The 17,275-nt window shown below is 40.5% G+C and overlaps 1 protein-coding gene across 1 annotated transcript; it reads left to right on the forward strand.

Annotated features, from left to right (window-relative positions):
- Window positions 1-340: 340 nt before the first annotated feature.
- Window positions 341-1,233, forward strand: LOC118883554 (NF-kappa-B inhibitor-interacting Ras-like protein 1). The gene is given in 2 exon segments (XM_036830509.1): window positions 341-736; window positions 739-1,233. Coding segments are annotated over 2 exon segments (573 nt in total). The 5' UTR covers window positions 341-432; the 3' UTR covers window positions 1,008-1,233.
- The last annotated feature ends 16,042 nt before the right edge of the window (window positions 1,234-17,275 follow it).

Consider the following 17,275-nt stretch of genomic DNA (forward strand, 5'->3'; position numbering starts at 1 on the left):
ATGACAACAGAAACTGTTGGGGTCATAATGATTTGGGGGTGTCCTCTGGCTCATCAGAACTTCTTAAACGTCTCCCATCCACAGGAGTGGTTCCCAGAAGCCTGTGTGTAGGGTGAACCTAAGAGCCTGGCCAGGACTGACTGGATGACATGGGGGCAGCTGACCCACACCACAGGTCTCTTCCCTTAAGAATGACAAGCAGAGCCCGCTGGGCGGAGTTTGGCCGGGATTCGGTGCAACCTCCCCCCGGGATTCGGCGCAACCCCCTCCCCGGGTCCCATCCCCCGCTCCCCGGGATTCGAGCCTGAGAAACAGAGGCGAGCCGGCGGCGACCGTCAGCGGCAAGGCCTGGGCTGGAGAGCGTCCAGACATCCCGCCGCCGCGAGGAGCTTTACGGTTGTAAAAGCCTTCACAGTGACATCCTAAGAGAAGATGGGAAAGGGCTGTAAGGTTGTGGTTTGTGGCTTGTTATCTGTGGGGAAAACGGCAATTTTGGAGCAGCTCCTTTATGGGAATCATACTATTGGAATGGAGGACTGTGAAACAATGGAAGATGTGTATATGGCTGCAGTGGAAACAGATCGGGGAGTCAAGAAACAGTTACATCTTTACGACACCCGAGGCCTACAGGAAGGCGTGGAGCTGCCAAAGCATTATTTTTCATTTGCTGATGGCTTTGTTCTTGTGTACAGTGTGAATAACCTTGAATCCTTTCAAAGAGTGGAGCTTCTGAAGAAATTGATAAGTTCAAAGACAAAAAAGAGGTGGCCATTGTCGTGTTAGGAAACAAAACTGACCTTCCTGAGCAGAGACAAGTGGACGCCGAAGTGGCACAGCGGTGGGCCAGGAGCGAGAAGGTGCATCTGTGGGAGGTGACGGTCACAGACCGCAAGTCCCTGATCGAGCCCTTCACCCTGCTAGCCCGCAAACTCTCCCAGCCCCAGAGCAAAGCGAGCTTCCCTCTGCCTGGGAGGAGAAGCAAAGGCAACTCCAGCTCTGAGAACTAAACCCTAGGGTGCACAACTGTCCCTTGAATGGTGACTGCCTCGAGGTGTCTGTGAACTCATGTAAAACAGGCCATTTCTGTCTACCTTTGGTCCTTAGGAAACCCCTAGGGAAGTAATTTAATGCACTTTCAGTTATAATTCAGTTACTGTTGCCTGACATGAAGTAATAATATATTTGCATTCTCCTTGTTTCAGACTTGTCCCTGAAATTAGCACCTTTGTTATCTATGTTGCATTTGTCAAAAGAATGAAATAAAGTTTGGGTGGTTAAAAAAAAAAAAAGAATGACAAGCAGATGCAAAGAGAAATCAGACTTTCAATGTGGCTAGATGTGTAAAAACGATAAACTAAGGAAACGTGAATGCCAATTTCTTCCGTATGAACCATGATCGGTGAAAGAGGACATATCATATGTAAAAAGAGAAACAGAGAAAAGAAATGGAGAGAGAATGATATAGGATTAGACTTCCAACATGAAGCCAATTCCTGGTTCCAGGTCCTTCCTGAGTACTAGCTGACTTTCTGTCTTGAATGATGAATTCTCCTAAGCCTATCCCCTGTCTTATTGCTGCTCCTTCCCACCTTCTCCTCCCCCTCCCCCCTTCCCTCCCCTCCCCTTCCCTTCCATCCCCCCTCCCCTCCCCTCCCCTTCCCTTCCCTTCTCTTCCCTTTCCTTTTTTTCATTCAGAAAACTAAGATGTCTCACATTCCTTTGCAACCAGAGAAAGGACTAATAATAGAAGAATAAAAATGATCATCCAGACGGTGTATGTCAGGTGAGGAGCAAGTATGGGAGTCTCGAGGTACCCGGGGTGCCCACGTTGCACCACGTTGCATCAAGGGCCAAGGAGAGACAAAGATGCTGCCAGGAAGGCTGGACGGAAGTGAGCAGAGTCCTAGAGATCTACTCTATGGACTGTGCCGACAGTAAACAATACTATATTTCATATTTCAAAATGTGCTAAAAGGGTGTATCTTCCGTTAAGTGTCTTATCACAAAATAATCATAACAATAATAATAATAGATAAATAGGGCAGGAGGAAACTTTCAGAGGGGATGGATATGTTTATGGCATAGACTGTGGTGATGGTTTCATGGGTGTTTTCTTATCTCCAAACTCATCAAGTCATATACATTATGTACAGCTTTTTATACATCAAGAAAGGGGGGGGGGGCTGGGAACAGGAGACTTAGAAGAAAAGCAAGAGGAGAGGAAAATCTTCAGTTGTGTCAACTGCTAAAAAGGCCAATAAGCCAGTCTCTCCCTGCCCCATCTCTCACCACACCAATTCTCCCAGCGAAGCTTTAGTCCAAATGCCTCAATTAAATCAGTGAATGCACACAAAATAAATCAAATAATTATGCAGGAAAAAACTGAGTATCACAAACATGGTCTGAAAAGCCATTAATTTAGAAAATATTTATGGAGATTTTACCTTGTGCAAATACCCAAGACTAGTGCCACTGAGTCATGAGAGGAAGCCAGGAGACATTTTTGTTTTTGTTTTGTTTTGTTTTTTAACGCTTGGCATTTGCTGTTGAGATTATTAAATCTAGTAGGACAAAGTCAGATAAAGCATATTGAAATAAGATAATCACGTAAGTATAAGCAAAATAAGAGTCTGAACTTAATTCTAACAAAAGATGAAGGAAATCTTCACATACGTGTCATTTAAATGTCTTGAAGATACTGGACAATAAAAAAGGAAGATCTTTCAAGGCTGTGTGAACAGATGGCATAAAAAGCAGAGAGAAATAAAAATTTCTTGGCCATCAGTCTGTTACGTCTAGAGTCTTGGGTGCTGGAACAGAAGCAGTGTGAAAGGAGACTAAACGGATATTTTGGGGTATTACGCAGGGATTTGAACATCGGGCTAAGAAGCCTGAAGTTTATTCTTTAGGCAGAATGAAGGAGAACGGTTTCCTCTCTCAACCTGGGTCCTAAGTGCTTCTTAGTGTCTGAGTTTGTGTTCATCCTTTGGCAGCCAATCATGACTTGTTCCGGAGAATATTGTACATTAAATAGGACTATGTCCCGTCTATGAGGTCCTGTGCTATTTCAGCCATTTAACAAGGCTAGACCCCCCAATTGCACTTCTCTACATTTCCTGAGCACCTGCTCTGTGACAGGTGCTGTGCTGGGTTTTAGGGATATAGTACGGAATATGAAAATGAGTGGTGCCTTCTGTAGTCTTACAGCGGAGGCGGCTGTGGACACAAACTCAGCAAGTATTTGCAACGTGAGAAGGAGGGTTGTTGGTCATCTTCTCAGGTAGAGGAAGGAAGTCAGATACCTGGGTCAGAAGAGAGAAGAATGCTGGGAGAATCTGAAAGGAGAGCAATGGTGAGTACTTGGATGATAAGCCCCTTACCAGGTTAGTGCAGGGGAGAGAAAAGTCTAAGTGAATCAAGTGCCAGAGTCAGTAAATGAGAGCAAGGGGTGAGGTAGTCAACGTTCCTTAGGTCAAGGCGAAGGCTCACTTGCGGGTTAGACAGGGGATGCACTGTGATTCTCAGAGACGTGCTGTAATGGGATCTCCTTTGAGCCTCTAGCTCTCTAAAGATATGTTCCTCTGACTTTGGCATCTGACAGCCCCTTATTATGATATATCTTTATAATTGGGTGCCAGGAAAAATTTTAGGTCGATGTCTTCCTTCCTGATAATCAGAATTATTTAGCTTACTGTGTCTTACTCTTTGCCATGGTAACCAGGGAGTGTAGAGACTAAATTGGTGCTCAACCAGTGCTCTTGGTTAGCATATTTCATTCTTCCTGTTTCCCATAGTCCTGAATTCTGTTTGTACTCACTTTGTTTGTACATCCTATGAGAGCATGCCAGCTATTTTCCTGTCCTCTCTGACACCACACCACACACACACGCACGCACACACATTCTCCCTAACACCTCCACCCAGGATGCCTTATTACACCCAAAAGAATTTAAGAGAAGTGATTGAAACAGGGCATTCCATTCATACCTCTGAATACTCACTCACTAAACATGTGCTGATTGTATACTAAGTTCCTCAGTTCAGGCACTGAATTAGGACTGGGGGCACAACAATTAATGAGGAAAGTTACTTGCCATCTCAATATGCACAGCTGGCCAGACCAGAGAAGACCTGTTAGCAGACAACTGAAACATGAATGCAAAGGAAGGTATGAAAGGCTTCAGAAGAACACAAGTTGGGGAAAGGAATTGGCCATTTTAGAGATTTAGTGTTTGTGCTGGTTGTTCTACAACTGATATTTTATACAAAATTCAACGTAAGTCAATTAGCTAAATACTATTAGCTTTGTTTAATATATAAGAATGCTAAAAGTTTAGGTATACAGTCTCAGATAGAAAATTGTGTGCGTGTGTGAGAGAGAGAGAGAGAGGAGAGAAAGAGAGAAAGGAAGAGATAATCCAATTTGAAAATTTTGACTCCAATTGTGATTTCCTTTATTTGTTTCCTTTGTCTGTATTGGGTCAGACTCTGAGGAGGAAGAGATCACCAATGTTTTTTCTAGACAGAATGTGGGCTTTAGACTTCAGCCACTGGCTTGTAGAGTGTTTGACCTTGACCAAGTTATGCAAAGCATTACGTCTTGATTTTCTTGTCTCTAACATGGAAGAAATGCCCAGAGGTTTGTTGGGAGGATGAATGTGGTAATACATGCAAAATGTTGAGTATTATATTCAATGCATAGAAAGTACTCAATAAATAATATCTTAAACAATAATTTATGGAAAAAAGTGAACTCGATGGGCAAAGAAAGGTAACAGTTATCAGAAAAAATAATGGTGAAAGAACTACAAGAGGTTTATGGTAACTGTCCAAGAAACACCTTAAGAAGATACACCAAAATTTTTGAGGAAGTGACATGCATTATGAATAGGTTGTTTCCAAGTTAAGCTAAATTACAAATCAAAATCATGGCCGAGAGAAGAGGGGTTTTGGGCATATATTAGGGCAGAGATCTGATTTCAGAGGTTAAGATCTTTTTAAACTATCTTCATCCCTGGACTCCCTGACTCTAATCTTTCCGACCACTACTGTATGGCTCTATACTGAAACAAGAATCATATTTTGATATTATAAGTTATTTCACTACCTTCATTAGAAATATTATTGGTTCCCTTTTATTTATTCCCCAGAAAAAGTCCAGAAATTGTATCATTCATCCAAGGCCCTTCAAGATGTGGGATCAATGTATTTTTCCAATCTTGTTTTATCACACTATTTACCATGGACCACCAGGTGTCCAGAGGTTAATTGTCATTTTCTGAACTTCAGGCACATGCCTCAAGGCTGACATGTATATAGTAGACACTTAACAGATGGCGAGTAAATGAGAAAACTTTCTTGCACTTTGAACCACTCTACATTTGCCAGTGATGTCCCCAAGATGTCACCGGCGAGGCCCAACCTCTGCCATCATCACCTCCTCTGTGCAGCCTTGCCCAGGGCACCATTTGCAAGAGGCAACTTGGGCTGCGAGGAAGGGCTGCAGCCTCGCTCCCAGGTGTGATGCAGGTCCTTCTGTCATAGCACCACTGTTTGCATGATGCTAATTCTTTACATGTCCCTTACCTCCTGTTGACTACCATAGCCTTCTAATACATGTTTAATGCACATTTGCTATTGTAATATAAGGCAGATTAAAAAGAATCACATCACAAGTTGTTGAATTAAATTAAAGAGAATTTATGATTTAATCTAGAAAGAATTTTGAAAATATATTTCAGTCCAATCCTTGCTTCTTCCAGCATAGGAAGAAAACAAAAGAAAACAAAAACTTAAAAACAAAACTGAGTCCTAGAGAGATTAAGTGATTTTTGCCAAGATTATTAATTGAGTTTTATAAACAAAGATTTTTGACTCAGAACAGTTTCTTCATTGGTTCTCCATGGCACAACTGAGGTCTGTCTCCAGACAATTCGGCTTTTAACTGCAGGCTGGTAAAGATGCCTTTAGCACTGGCTTCTCTCCCCTCTCCCTCCTTCCCACCGCTTGAGGCTGCTGTCCTCTTCAACCCCCTGACCCTCAAAGCCCACACTGGCTCTGGTGGTCTTTTGAAAAAAAAAGGAGAATTTAACATGTTTTACATGTCTTAAATATTGGTCAGGGGTGATCTAGTGACTTTCATTTGTGGTGGGTTTTGTCTGTCGGCTGGTTGGTCGGTTTGTTTTGTAATTAGAACAAGTGCCTGCCATAGGTATTTGAGAGAACCAGAGTTCAGGAAGGTTGTATCACTGTTCAGTGACAGAGACGAAATGGATATGAAAATAGTCTAGGTCTCAGAAGGATCTCAGAACTTTTAGTTCACTCATTCACATCTCACTGGTTCAACAAGTCTCCTTTGAGTGCCTAAAGCATGCACAGGTATTGTTCACTTATTCTAAGATGCCAAAAGGAGTTAAGTGAGGAGGAAACACACGGATACTGAATCCTAAGGTATCCTGGGAAGGCAGCGTGGAGATGTTCACAGGAGTGCTCGTCACCCAGAGGAAGAGAGACTGATGTCGAGGCCTTGACATTCACAGCTGCCCTGCTGCAGAGCCTCACAAGGCCCCACTCTGAAACTGCTCACCCTGCCCCTCTCATCCACAGGACGGTGAAGCAGTAGGAATCAGGGCCTTCTAAGGCCGAGTATAAAAGGTTGTCCGCTTTCACAGCAGATTATTATTCAGCTGATGTCTCATCCTATGTGTTTTCTCTATGTCTTCCCAGACAATAGCAGTGCATTTGTAAATTACTGTTCTTTTAATAACAAATCATAACTGGGTATTCTTCTCTCCCAGGAATATCGGCTACTTTCATAATGTTTAAGCCACACATCAGGGATTTACTCTGCGTCCTTCTCCAAGCATGTCAAATGCAACTAAATTACACTAGCCTCAGAACACAGTGTATTGGATTTCAAGATAAAGCAGATTATAGTAAATAGTAATCTTTTCAAATTGGTAGAATAAAATATTAAAGTATTTCAAACAAGAATTTTAATGTGTAAATTAAATCTTTGTTAATATTTCTAGCATTTGAGCATTGAGAAGCCAGGTGACAGGGTGATTACTCAAAGGTTACAGCTTATCTCATCGAGTTGCTGATACGTTAAATTGTTAGTCTTTTCTTCAGAATTATGTAGAAAGAGCATTTCTCCAAGTGAAACAAGAAAAGCCAATCGATCAACTGAGATGGACGACACTAGCTTATAAGTTCCCCTATTTTTATTTTTTGGAAATGGAGTTCTACCTTTGATCTGTGATGCTTGCCACTTTGTAATTGCTCAATCTATGATTTTAGAAAAAAAATAAACGGAGGTTACTAATTAAATTAATGCTACTTGTCAGCAATTTATCATGGTCACCATAGTTTCTAATGTAAAAATGTAACTTCAAGTATGCATATGTATAGAAAATTCAAGTAGCAACAGTGACACAAACCATATAAATGTCCTGAAAAATCCAGGGTACGTGCTATGGTATCACCCAAAGTATAAAGGAATTAGAGGGGGAAAAATACCCACAGGATCGTTAAGATTAATGTCCTGGCTCTGCCACATCCATGCTATGTCAACCTTGGATAAGCCAGTTTCATGTAAAATGAGGACAAAGATACTTTCTGATCTACTTCACAAGGTTGTTATAAAAATCAGATAATATACAAAGAAAGATTGCATCAGCTAAAAAAGTATAATAAAATCTAGGAGAATATCAGATACCAAATATTCTTTGTGGTAAGACCGCTTACAAATCAAAATGTCTGTGGAGATTTTTAAAAAATGGAGTATTTAAAAAATTTGTTTCCTGACTGCAAGCTTATATATTTTATCACCAGAAGAGTAATAGCACGTTTCATTTAGTTTTTCTGTTTAAAATTCAAAGTCATCTTTTCAAAATGAGTCTACTTGTACACAAATGCACTTGCACTGGTTTTAATTAAAATTAGGTTTTGTATTTGTCTCTGCACTGAGTGAATAATTATTTTTAATTAAAAAATCAAGAAATGTAATGTATTTTAAAAGTGTGCTGCCTCTCCCATATTTGGCTAGTACGTTGATGCTTAATTAATGCAGATAATAATTTTAGCAGACCCTAAACAACTTATTAAAGGAAATAATTTTTTACAGTGTGTTTGTTCTGTACCAGGCTAGCCTTTATTTTTGGTGCTTCACGAGGACTGAGAGTTGAGTACCCACAAAGTATCTGCCCACAGAAAGCTCAGTAACAGACTTTGATTCAGTATTTCTTATCTTCCCAATAAAATATATGCATGAAATTTTAAAAAATAAAATAATATAACATTAAAAAAGGCAATATAGAGATCGGAAATTGCCAGAACCAAGAATAATCAAATGCATGTATATAAGTGTGTATGTATGTGTGTCTTTGATATCTGCATAGAGATAACCTGTAACACTGGAGGTAAATAAAAAGATATATACTTTCCTCAGTCTCTGACTCTAAGTCACAGAAGTCACATGACTGCAAACGGGGACTTTCCCGTCCATGGCTCAGTGTCCTCACCTGAGAGCCCACCTTATTCATTAGTCCACAGGATTTACCTCTCATTCAATAAGAGTGTTTTACATAGAAAGGAGTATGGTAGGATCATGTAGATTAGTGATACTGCATTGTTTTTTTTTCCACCAGGGGTGGTGGTAGGGGTGGGCCCCAAAGGAAAAATCTAGCAGATGAGAACCAAACCAGAATAACTCTATGTCTCTATGTATTCCATCAGCTCCCATTGACAGGGAATGAGAGTGAGGTTAGAAGATTGTGCCGTGTTAAGAAGAGTGATCCTGGAGGAATACTTGATAAGCATGGGTCCCCTTCTCCTTCAAGACCAAGTGCAGCATTCCATTGGTATCCAAGAAAACTATGACTGAAAAGAAGGATAATAGAGAAATGGACTGGAAATTATCTTCTTTTCTTGTCATGACCTGTACATCGATAGATCCTATAGACAGGAGCTTCAAAACATGTGCTGGGTCCTGCTGTTTACCGTTATCTACAAAGCTACCACCCTAAGAGGTAGCTACTATCATCTCTCTTGTTCATCTCCTAATGTGTGTTCTAAACTTGCTCCCTGTTGAACTAAAATGGATATTGAGGTTGCAAAAAACAAAGAGTTTTATTTGGGGTCTTAAGAATTGGAACTTGAGAGACACAGATTTGGGTAAAAACGAAGAGTGTTCAGGGAAGAGAAAGCGTCTTTGCTTAGAAAGGCAAAGCCAAGAGGCTGTACTCTGACACAAGCGAGGAACAATCTATCCTCAAGGGATGGCTGTCGTGAGTTGTTTTAGGGTATGGACCCGAAAAGTAGATAGGCAGTCACAAGTCATTTTAGAAGAAAAGTGCAATAAGTATCTTGAGTTTTCTGCAGATGTTCTAGATGCCTTCATTAAGACAATGAGTGGTCAAAAGGTCAGATTCCACCCAGGCTGAGATTGTACATAAATCACACTTCCTCAATGGCCTCCCTGCTCTATTTCAGAGAGCTCTCCTAGCAATACTAATTCCATTTTGATTTTTCTTTCACATTTCCCCCTTTTGATGAATGTCTTTCTTTGGAAAGCATTGGTGATCAACCATTTGGTTATGTGGCTTTTGTGGGCATAGGCTTCTTCAGTGCCGGGAAGGCTCATTCCCAGAGATTCATGTCCCTCGGAGGAGGGAAAGAGGTCCCTCATGCTGCCAATCCTATTCTTCCTACTGAAATGTTTAGGGGTTAGGATTTTAGTATTATGATCAGTATCTGAAATAATTCTGATTTACTTTTAGTTTTCCCTAAGATAAAGGTACATAGAGATTATAGCTATTATGTCCTCATTTTTGCTTCCATTCAATTACTCATTGACAAAAAGAGCTAAAATAAATGTCTTAACTCTAATAATAGTGGTTCTAAGAAATACCGACTGCTTCTCTATATTTGGTTGGTCCATTTGTTGGCAGGATGGTTACTGACACCTGGAGAACACCCACGGCACAGAAGATGGCAGTGACATGCCCAAGTTCATAAAAAAGATAAACCTTAGAATGAGATTCAAAACCAGAGATTCAATCCCCCAGGCCCTAAGTTTCTTGCTGGGGGTGGGGTGGTAAGAGTGAAGTGGACAGGGGATCTTAAACAAAAGTTTATAGTTCTTAGACTAAATGAGTAAAATTTTACAAGAAAAATAAGAGATAGTCTGAAAATAAGAACCTAGTGTTATTACTTGGTTTTCTAGAGTTCATCACCAAATTTAGTTAATGTATACTACGGTGTTGTTTCATGATAATGCATTAAAACGGTAAAAGGTAAAATAAGGAAAGTAGAAAATGTGGAATAGTGCAAAGGTCTTCAACTTGATTCTCTTTTGAAGTCTCCAAATATTTTCTAGAATTTCTTTTCTTCTGTAGTATATCTTCTGTTGCTTTTAGGAGCAATGGCACACATAAAGATTTTCTCCCCCATTGTTCTGTCTTAATCAAACTCAATTCTTTAATGTTTCAATACTGAGCCTTCAAATTTGTTGTCGATAGGTTTCCTAATACTGATTCAGCAAGAGGATTTCTGCCATACTTCAAGTTGAGTTGATTCAGAATTGCAGGAGTGTTTCTCCTGAGAATACTTGAGTAGTAGATAAGAATGACAATGTCAGGAATAACAACAGCTTCCTTTTATTGAAATATTGCCATGTGCCACAATGGTACTAATAAGAATTTATGTTTCTACTAATTCTTCGCAACAGCCCTTGGAGATATGCATCATTCTTGTTTTTCAGATCAAAATACGTTGGTTTAGGTAAATCACTAGTTTATATAAACAAACAGTGATAGAGTAAGATTTGACCTGAGGACAGTCTTGAGAGCAAAGCTTTCTATTACTACTGCTGCTGTTGCAGCTGCTGCTAACAATACTAGTAACTTACCAGAGAAAGTAGAGAGGAGGCGGGAAAGGGAGGGGGGAAAAGAGGAGGAACTGAGGGTGAAGCAAAGGAAAGAGACACTGTCATCACTCCAAAGTCTTTCCCACTTACAGTCATCCCTCTGCAGATGCTCAGGTCCTTTAATGGAGGAGTACAGACCCACTGGTGGTTGAATCTGAGAATGTGGAACCGAGGGGTACAGAGGGCTGACTGTATTTTCTTATTGAATCTTTTGCATTCTTTGAACTGGGCAAGACTTGACAGGCGTTGGGCACTACTGGGAAGTAGCATAAGTGGACGGACAGGGTGTACACAAATAAGACAGTATCCTAAAGAACGCTGTCAGGGCTACAGGGAGTGTTACTGAATGTCAAAGCTATTGGAGGAGGGTGAGCATAGAAATGCTGAGAGTGAGTGTGTGTGTGTGTGTGTGTGTGTGTGTGTGTGTGGAGGGGGGGTGAAAACCATCCTACTTAACAAACTAAGCTGATGTCCCATACCTGCTATTAATCACCCCAAGAGCACATCAAGCGGTTGAATTAGCTCCCACCTCAGGTGTCAATGTGGATGGTAACACTCAAGGGGGCTATTTAGTATATACTGATTAGATAGATGATCAAATTTGCTTAAAGAAATAGAAAGATACCAGACTGAGGCTGCTGTATTTTGAATGCAGCATTTATATATTCGACACTGAAATTTGCACAGTGTCTCCATACTGGGGCAGTGCCTAACAAATAATAAACTCTGGGGAAGATTTAATCTCCTTACCTCTGCAAAGTATCTTACATAGAAGGGAGAAGTTAATGTACATGGGCAAATGGGGGAAAATGTTATCACATTTCCCAGAGACGGCCAAGTCATTCAGCACAGAAAGGTTTGAAGTTCTCAAGAAATGGTTTCTAAGAAAAATCATCACCGCCCTGGCAATCTTGGGATCAGCTTGCACAGACTATTGGCAGAAAAAGAAATAGGAAGAAATATAAAGCGCCGTGAGTCAAGCACTGCCACCATCAGTCATTTAATCACCTCTGGACCATAGGCTTTTCGATAAGGCTTGGAGCAAACTGGGGAAAGGTTTGGGCTTATTTTGGAATGAATAGATTCCTCCCGTGTTGTCTCGGACAAAGCACAGTAGGCTGGGAGTCTGGAGTGCTCCCAATGGGCAGGCCAAGCTCCAGCTCCAGCATTAACCAGCTCTCTGACCTTGAGCCTCTCAAATTACACACATTCCTATTCTTTCCTGGGGAAACAACACACAACAAAATTAATATCACGGAACTTAAAACACTGAGACTGCTTAGAGCTCATTGCCCTCAACTTGAAAGGAAAAGATACCAGGGAAAATAAAGGAAATGGATGTTTGCAGAGTTCCCTCCATCAGCCCCAGAGGCATGCTGAAGTGTTTGTGTACTTTGGGCATTTAATCCTCAGAACACAATGAGATGTATATTCTTACCTGCATCTTGCAGATAAGGGACCAGAAGCTCAGGTCATTTACGAATAAGTCTTCCTGGTTAGACCCATCAGATTCCAAACCAGACCTCATAGAACCACACAACATTGGTCCATATATTACATACTTGAAAGGCACAGTGCCAAGTGATGGTGGGGGGAATCCTCAAAACAGAAAGTCATAGAGGAATAAGGAACCATGAAGAGATCACTGCACTTAGAGTCAGAGACATAGTTTTGAACACAGTTGTCATTCACTAGTTACTACTTTGGGTAATTCATAGAACTTCTCTGAAACTACATTCTCATGTGAAAAAATAGGGAGATAACAATAGTTCCTTTATATTGTGAGGAGCCCACATCCAAAATTAATTATAATGTTCTACAAAGGTGAAAATTATAATATGCAAATAGACGTTATTTTTAATATACGAAATAAACATTGACATAATAATTAATATTTATTATGCTTCTCTTGTATTAATGATCATGCTATATTTGTAACATCTATTTTTAGCTCTTGTTTTCATCCTATCCAAGAGGACATGGAGAATCAAAATTTTAATTCTTTGAACTAAGATGTTAACACAAGGCGCAGCAAACAACATATGCTAGTAAATATTTGTTGAATGTATGACAAATGTCAGGGAAAAAACTTGCAAAGAGCAGAGAGAGGCCAAAACATAATTTTTGAGAGATCCTCAAAAGGCTTCGTGGAAGAAGGTCAGCATTCAATTACAGACAGAAGAACAGCAAGCAGAGAAGGGCTGATGACATCCAGGTCACACTGGCTTCCAAGGAGATTGTGATTCCTACCTGCACAGGGGTTGTTGTGATATTCTTGGCTTAGCGTTGAAATCACTGGAACCGTACCACATGTCTGAGCCTGTTGATCTGGATTACACTAGATTTGTGAGCTTCAGAAAGAGATTTTTAATAGCAGGGAAGTCATGAGATGGCAGTTACCAGCCGGGTGCAAAATGGGGACAGGTGTAACCTGGGCTCTGGCCAAGTTAGTAGCAGGCCTGCATTAGGAAGCCAGAGAAAATTAGAGACAGAAAGCCACATGCTCATTCTCAGGGTACCTGCAAAGTTAAGAGGTCTACTAAATCTCATCCTAATCAAACATTTTCTCCCTACTACAACATGAAAACAAATAATAATCTTAGAATAACCTCAGTTAATTCAGACACTTTTCCCTTCCCTTACTTAGCCATCCAACCATCTGTCCATTCATTTTTGTCTGATTCATTTATTTACCAAATGAGTATTTTGAACTTGCTGGGTTAAGCTCTGGAAATAAAAAGATGGGAAACAAGCACAAAAACAAAAATGAAAGAATCATGTAGCTTCTTCCCAGTCCTCTGAAGTGGCTGGTTTCTCAGTGTTCAACTAAGTGCTTTGTATACGTTGTCAAATTTAATTTTCACAGCAAACCTGAGTGGATTAAGCTTCTGAATTCAGACTGGGATTTCCCATAGCAGGTAAATTTGAAATCTAATGATGTTCTTAAAGGACAAACTAGTCTTAATCTAGTGTTAAATATAATAAAATGTATCTGCTTCTCTGCAATCTCTCTGTTCTATTCTCAGTCCTCTTCTGCCCATGGCTCATAGATGCACATGTTAATCTTACTGTTTTAGGCAACAGAACAAGTACAAGGATCATGTAAATACTAGCTCATTTGGAGAAAACTTAGATACCCTATACCGTTTCTCCGTAATCACTGAGGGCCTTCCTTACTTCACTTATTCAATTATATGCCAGACACTGCTAGGCCCTAAAGAGATGGACAGAATGACTACAGCTTGTGTCTTTATTTAACTTATCATTTATTCCAAAAGACATGCATATAATACATAATTCTAAATCATTACTTTATTAATCTTAGGTGTGTAAAGAGCTATGGTACCAGAGATGGCGTGAAGAAACATAACATTTTGTGATGTTTTTGGTTTCTTCCAGCTTCTAAATCTTTACTCTATCCCCTGTTTATTTAATACAGCTCCTCCACTTCGGGGTTTGATTGTCAACTGTTTTTCCAGGACTAGGGCCTGGATAACTTCTTAGATATTCCTATCTTGGAAAAATACCCTGGGCCTAACCTTCTGGGTCAGCCTCTTCTGGAGGCTGTTCGACTGTAATATTTCTAGTAGCTCTCTCAGATTCTGTGACTGGTGCAGGGCTTCAGAACTCAAGTCATAGAATCTGAGAGAACTAGTAGCAATTTTACTGTCAAATTGGTCTAACAGTACATAATCTGGGTCCTTAGATTCCAGAGGTCATAAAAACAGAAAAATATAGGGGCTTCCCTGGTGGTGCAGTGGTTGGGAGTCCACCTGCCAATGCAGGGGGACACAGGTTCAAGCCCTGGTCCAGGAAGGTCCCACATGCCGCGGAGCAACTGAGCCCGTGCGCTGCAACTACTGAGCCTGTGCTCTAGAGCCTGCGAGCCACAACTACTGAGCCCACATGCCACAACTACTGAAGCCCGCGCGCCTAGAGCCCGTGCTCGGCAACAAGAGAAGCCACCGCAATGAGAAGCCCGCGCACCGCAACGAAGAGTGGCCCCCACTTGCCACACTAGAGAAAGCCTGCGTGCAGCAACAAAGACCCAACACAGCCAAATAAATAAATAAATAATAGAAAAATACAATTTGTATTACTTAAGATAGTTTTAAAAACAGTAGGGCTTCCCTGGTGGCGCGGTGGTTGAGAATCTGCCTGCTAATGCAGGGGACATGGGTTCAAGCCCTGGTCTGGGAAGATCCCACATGCCGTGGAGCAACTAGGCCCGTGAGCCACAACTACTGAGCCTGCACGTCTGGAGCCTGTGCTCCGCAACAAGAGAGGCCGCGATAGTGAGAGGCCCGCGCACCACGATGAAGAGCGGCCCCCGCTTGCCGCAACTAGAGAAAGCCCTCACACAGAAACAAAGACCCAACACAGCCAAAAATAAATAAATAAACTCCAATCTCTTAAAAAAAAAAAAGCAATAATGATAATAATAATAACTAATTGACATAGTGCTTTCTTTTTGCCTGCCACTATTACCAGCTCTTTACCTATTTTTCTCACTTAATTTTTACACCAGCTTTATGAAGTAGGCATTCTCAGAACACTGCTCATTCAGCTAAGTAAACTGAGGCCAGGGATGACAAAGACAGGCCAAAGGTCACACAGACACAGAGTAAGAATTAAAAACAAAACATTGTACTTCAGATCTAATAACTTAATTTTATGCTATTTAACTTACCAAATTTATTCTGAACAGGTGACTCAAATATGTAATTATTATATTTTTTGGAATGGAATTAGATCAACATGGTTTAGTAGTACACTTATTCAAGCAGAACAGACGTTCTCACTGGTAGGGATACATTTTTTTAGTTACACTCAGAGAACAGCATTCTTTTGTTTGCTAAATGACAGGGCCCTTAGGGCCCTGGTGGTACATAGAAATTTGAGAAGAAATAATAATCTTCATTTCTTTTTTGAAGTCAGAACCTGAGGCTTAAGCAATTTATATAAACTGCCCAGACGCTCATGGAAATCCAGAACACAGTGTCTGTTTTTCAGATTCCCATTCCACAGACTAAGTCAATAATTACACACTAAAAGAAAACAGAAATGTGGATTTACAGGAGACCTAATTCAAAAACCATCAGTTAATTTGACGGAAGCCTCAGATTTTTAATTACTAAACATTTCGTGAAAGAAGAAGTAGTTGCAATGGATTAAAATTTTGTAACCTTGTACCATGTTTAAGGATTTACAGAATTTCTAGTCTCAAGGAGGGTTTTTTACTGGAGAAACTGCCAGCTCCCTAAGAAAATGGTCATACTCCACAAAACCTCATTCTATGCAACTAACAATTGAGCCCCCAAATACATGAAACAAAACTGAAAGAATTGAAGGGATAAACACACAGTCCAACAATAATGGCTCGATATTTCAATACCCTGCTTTTCAATGGTGGGTAGAACAAACAGGCAAATGACCAATGAGGAAATAAAAGCAACATTAGCAAGTCAACTAAGTCCTCCTGGAGCTTAGTACACGGTTGGGTACCATTTCCCTTGGAGAAGTCTTTGCAAGGACCAGATTCTGGACTCAGATCTGTTCTCCCAGACTAACAGAACCCGCTCCCACTCCTGGTCCTTACTGGTGCCCAGTGCCAAGAGCACGTATCACCTGAAGAAGTCCCTGTTATGTCAGGGCAACCAGATCAGCAGGATGGAGGCCCAGAGAGAGTCAACTTGGGGAGAAACTCATAGATATAGGGATTAGCTGAGATCTGTGGAGCTGTACTGCTGAAGAAGACTATAAAATGTGTTCTGGGTGAGAAAACAGAGGAAGTTGCCAACAATAAATTGAAACCCAGTGAGTTTTATCACCATTTATCAAAGAACCTTCAGTTTGTGTTTGCAGGCAGGTAAAACAGTAACAAACACTGGGGGAATAAAGTTAATCTGTATTCAGAGCATTTTATTAAACAAAAATAGGAGAAAAATAATACTGCAGGTCCTGTTAGTTATAGCCAAATTGTGTGTATGGTGGCAGTTATTTTGCAGTGTTTTATTATAAGATACTTTAATAAATGAATGAGAGAAATTTTTATAGCGGGAAAAAGTGGTGCTGTTAAGTTTTAAGGACGACTGGAATTCTGAATGAGAAAGGTGAGGGAAACTTTCACAAAGTATTCTATGATTCTGAATATATTCTGATGTCTTTTTGTGCCAAAAATACTGAGATAAGAAGCAAAAACATAAATTTTATGAGTGTGAATGACCTGCAATGACAGTAAATGAACTTCCTGAGATTAATTTATCAATTCCTTTTGTTCAGCAAGTATTTACTGAGCATGTTTTTCAGCTCAGCACTATACTAACCGTTATGGTTACAGCAATGAAC

Source organism: Balaenoptera musculus, chromosome 17 (assembly GCF_009873245.2).
Source record: "Balaenoptera musculus isolate JJ_BM4_2016_0621 chromosome 17, mBalMus1.pri.v3, whole genome shotgun sequence".
Taxonomy (NCBI): Eukaryota; Metazoa; Chordata; class Mammalia; order Artiodactyla; family Balaenopteridae; genus Balaenoptera; species Balaenoptera musculus.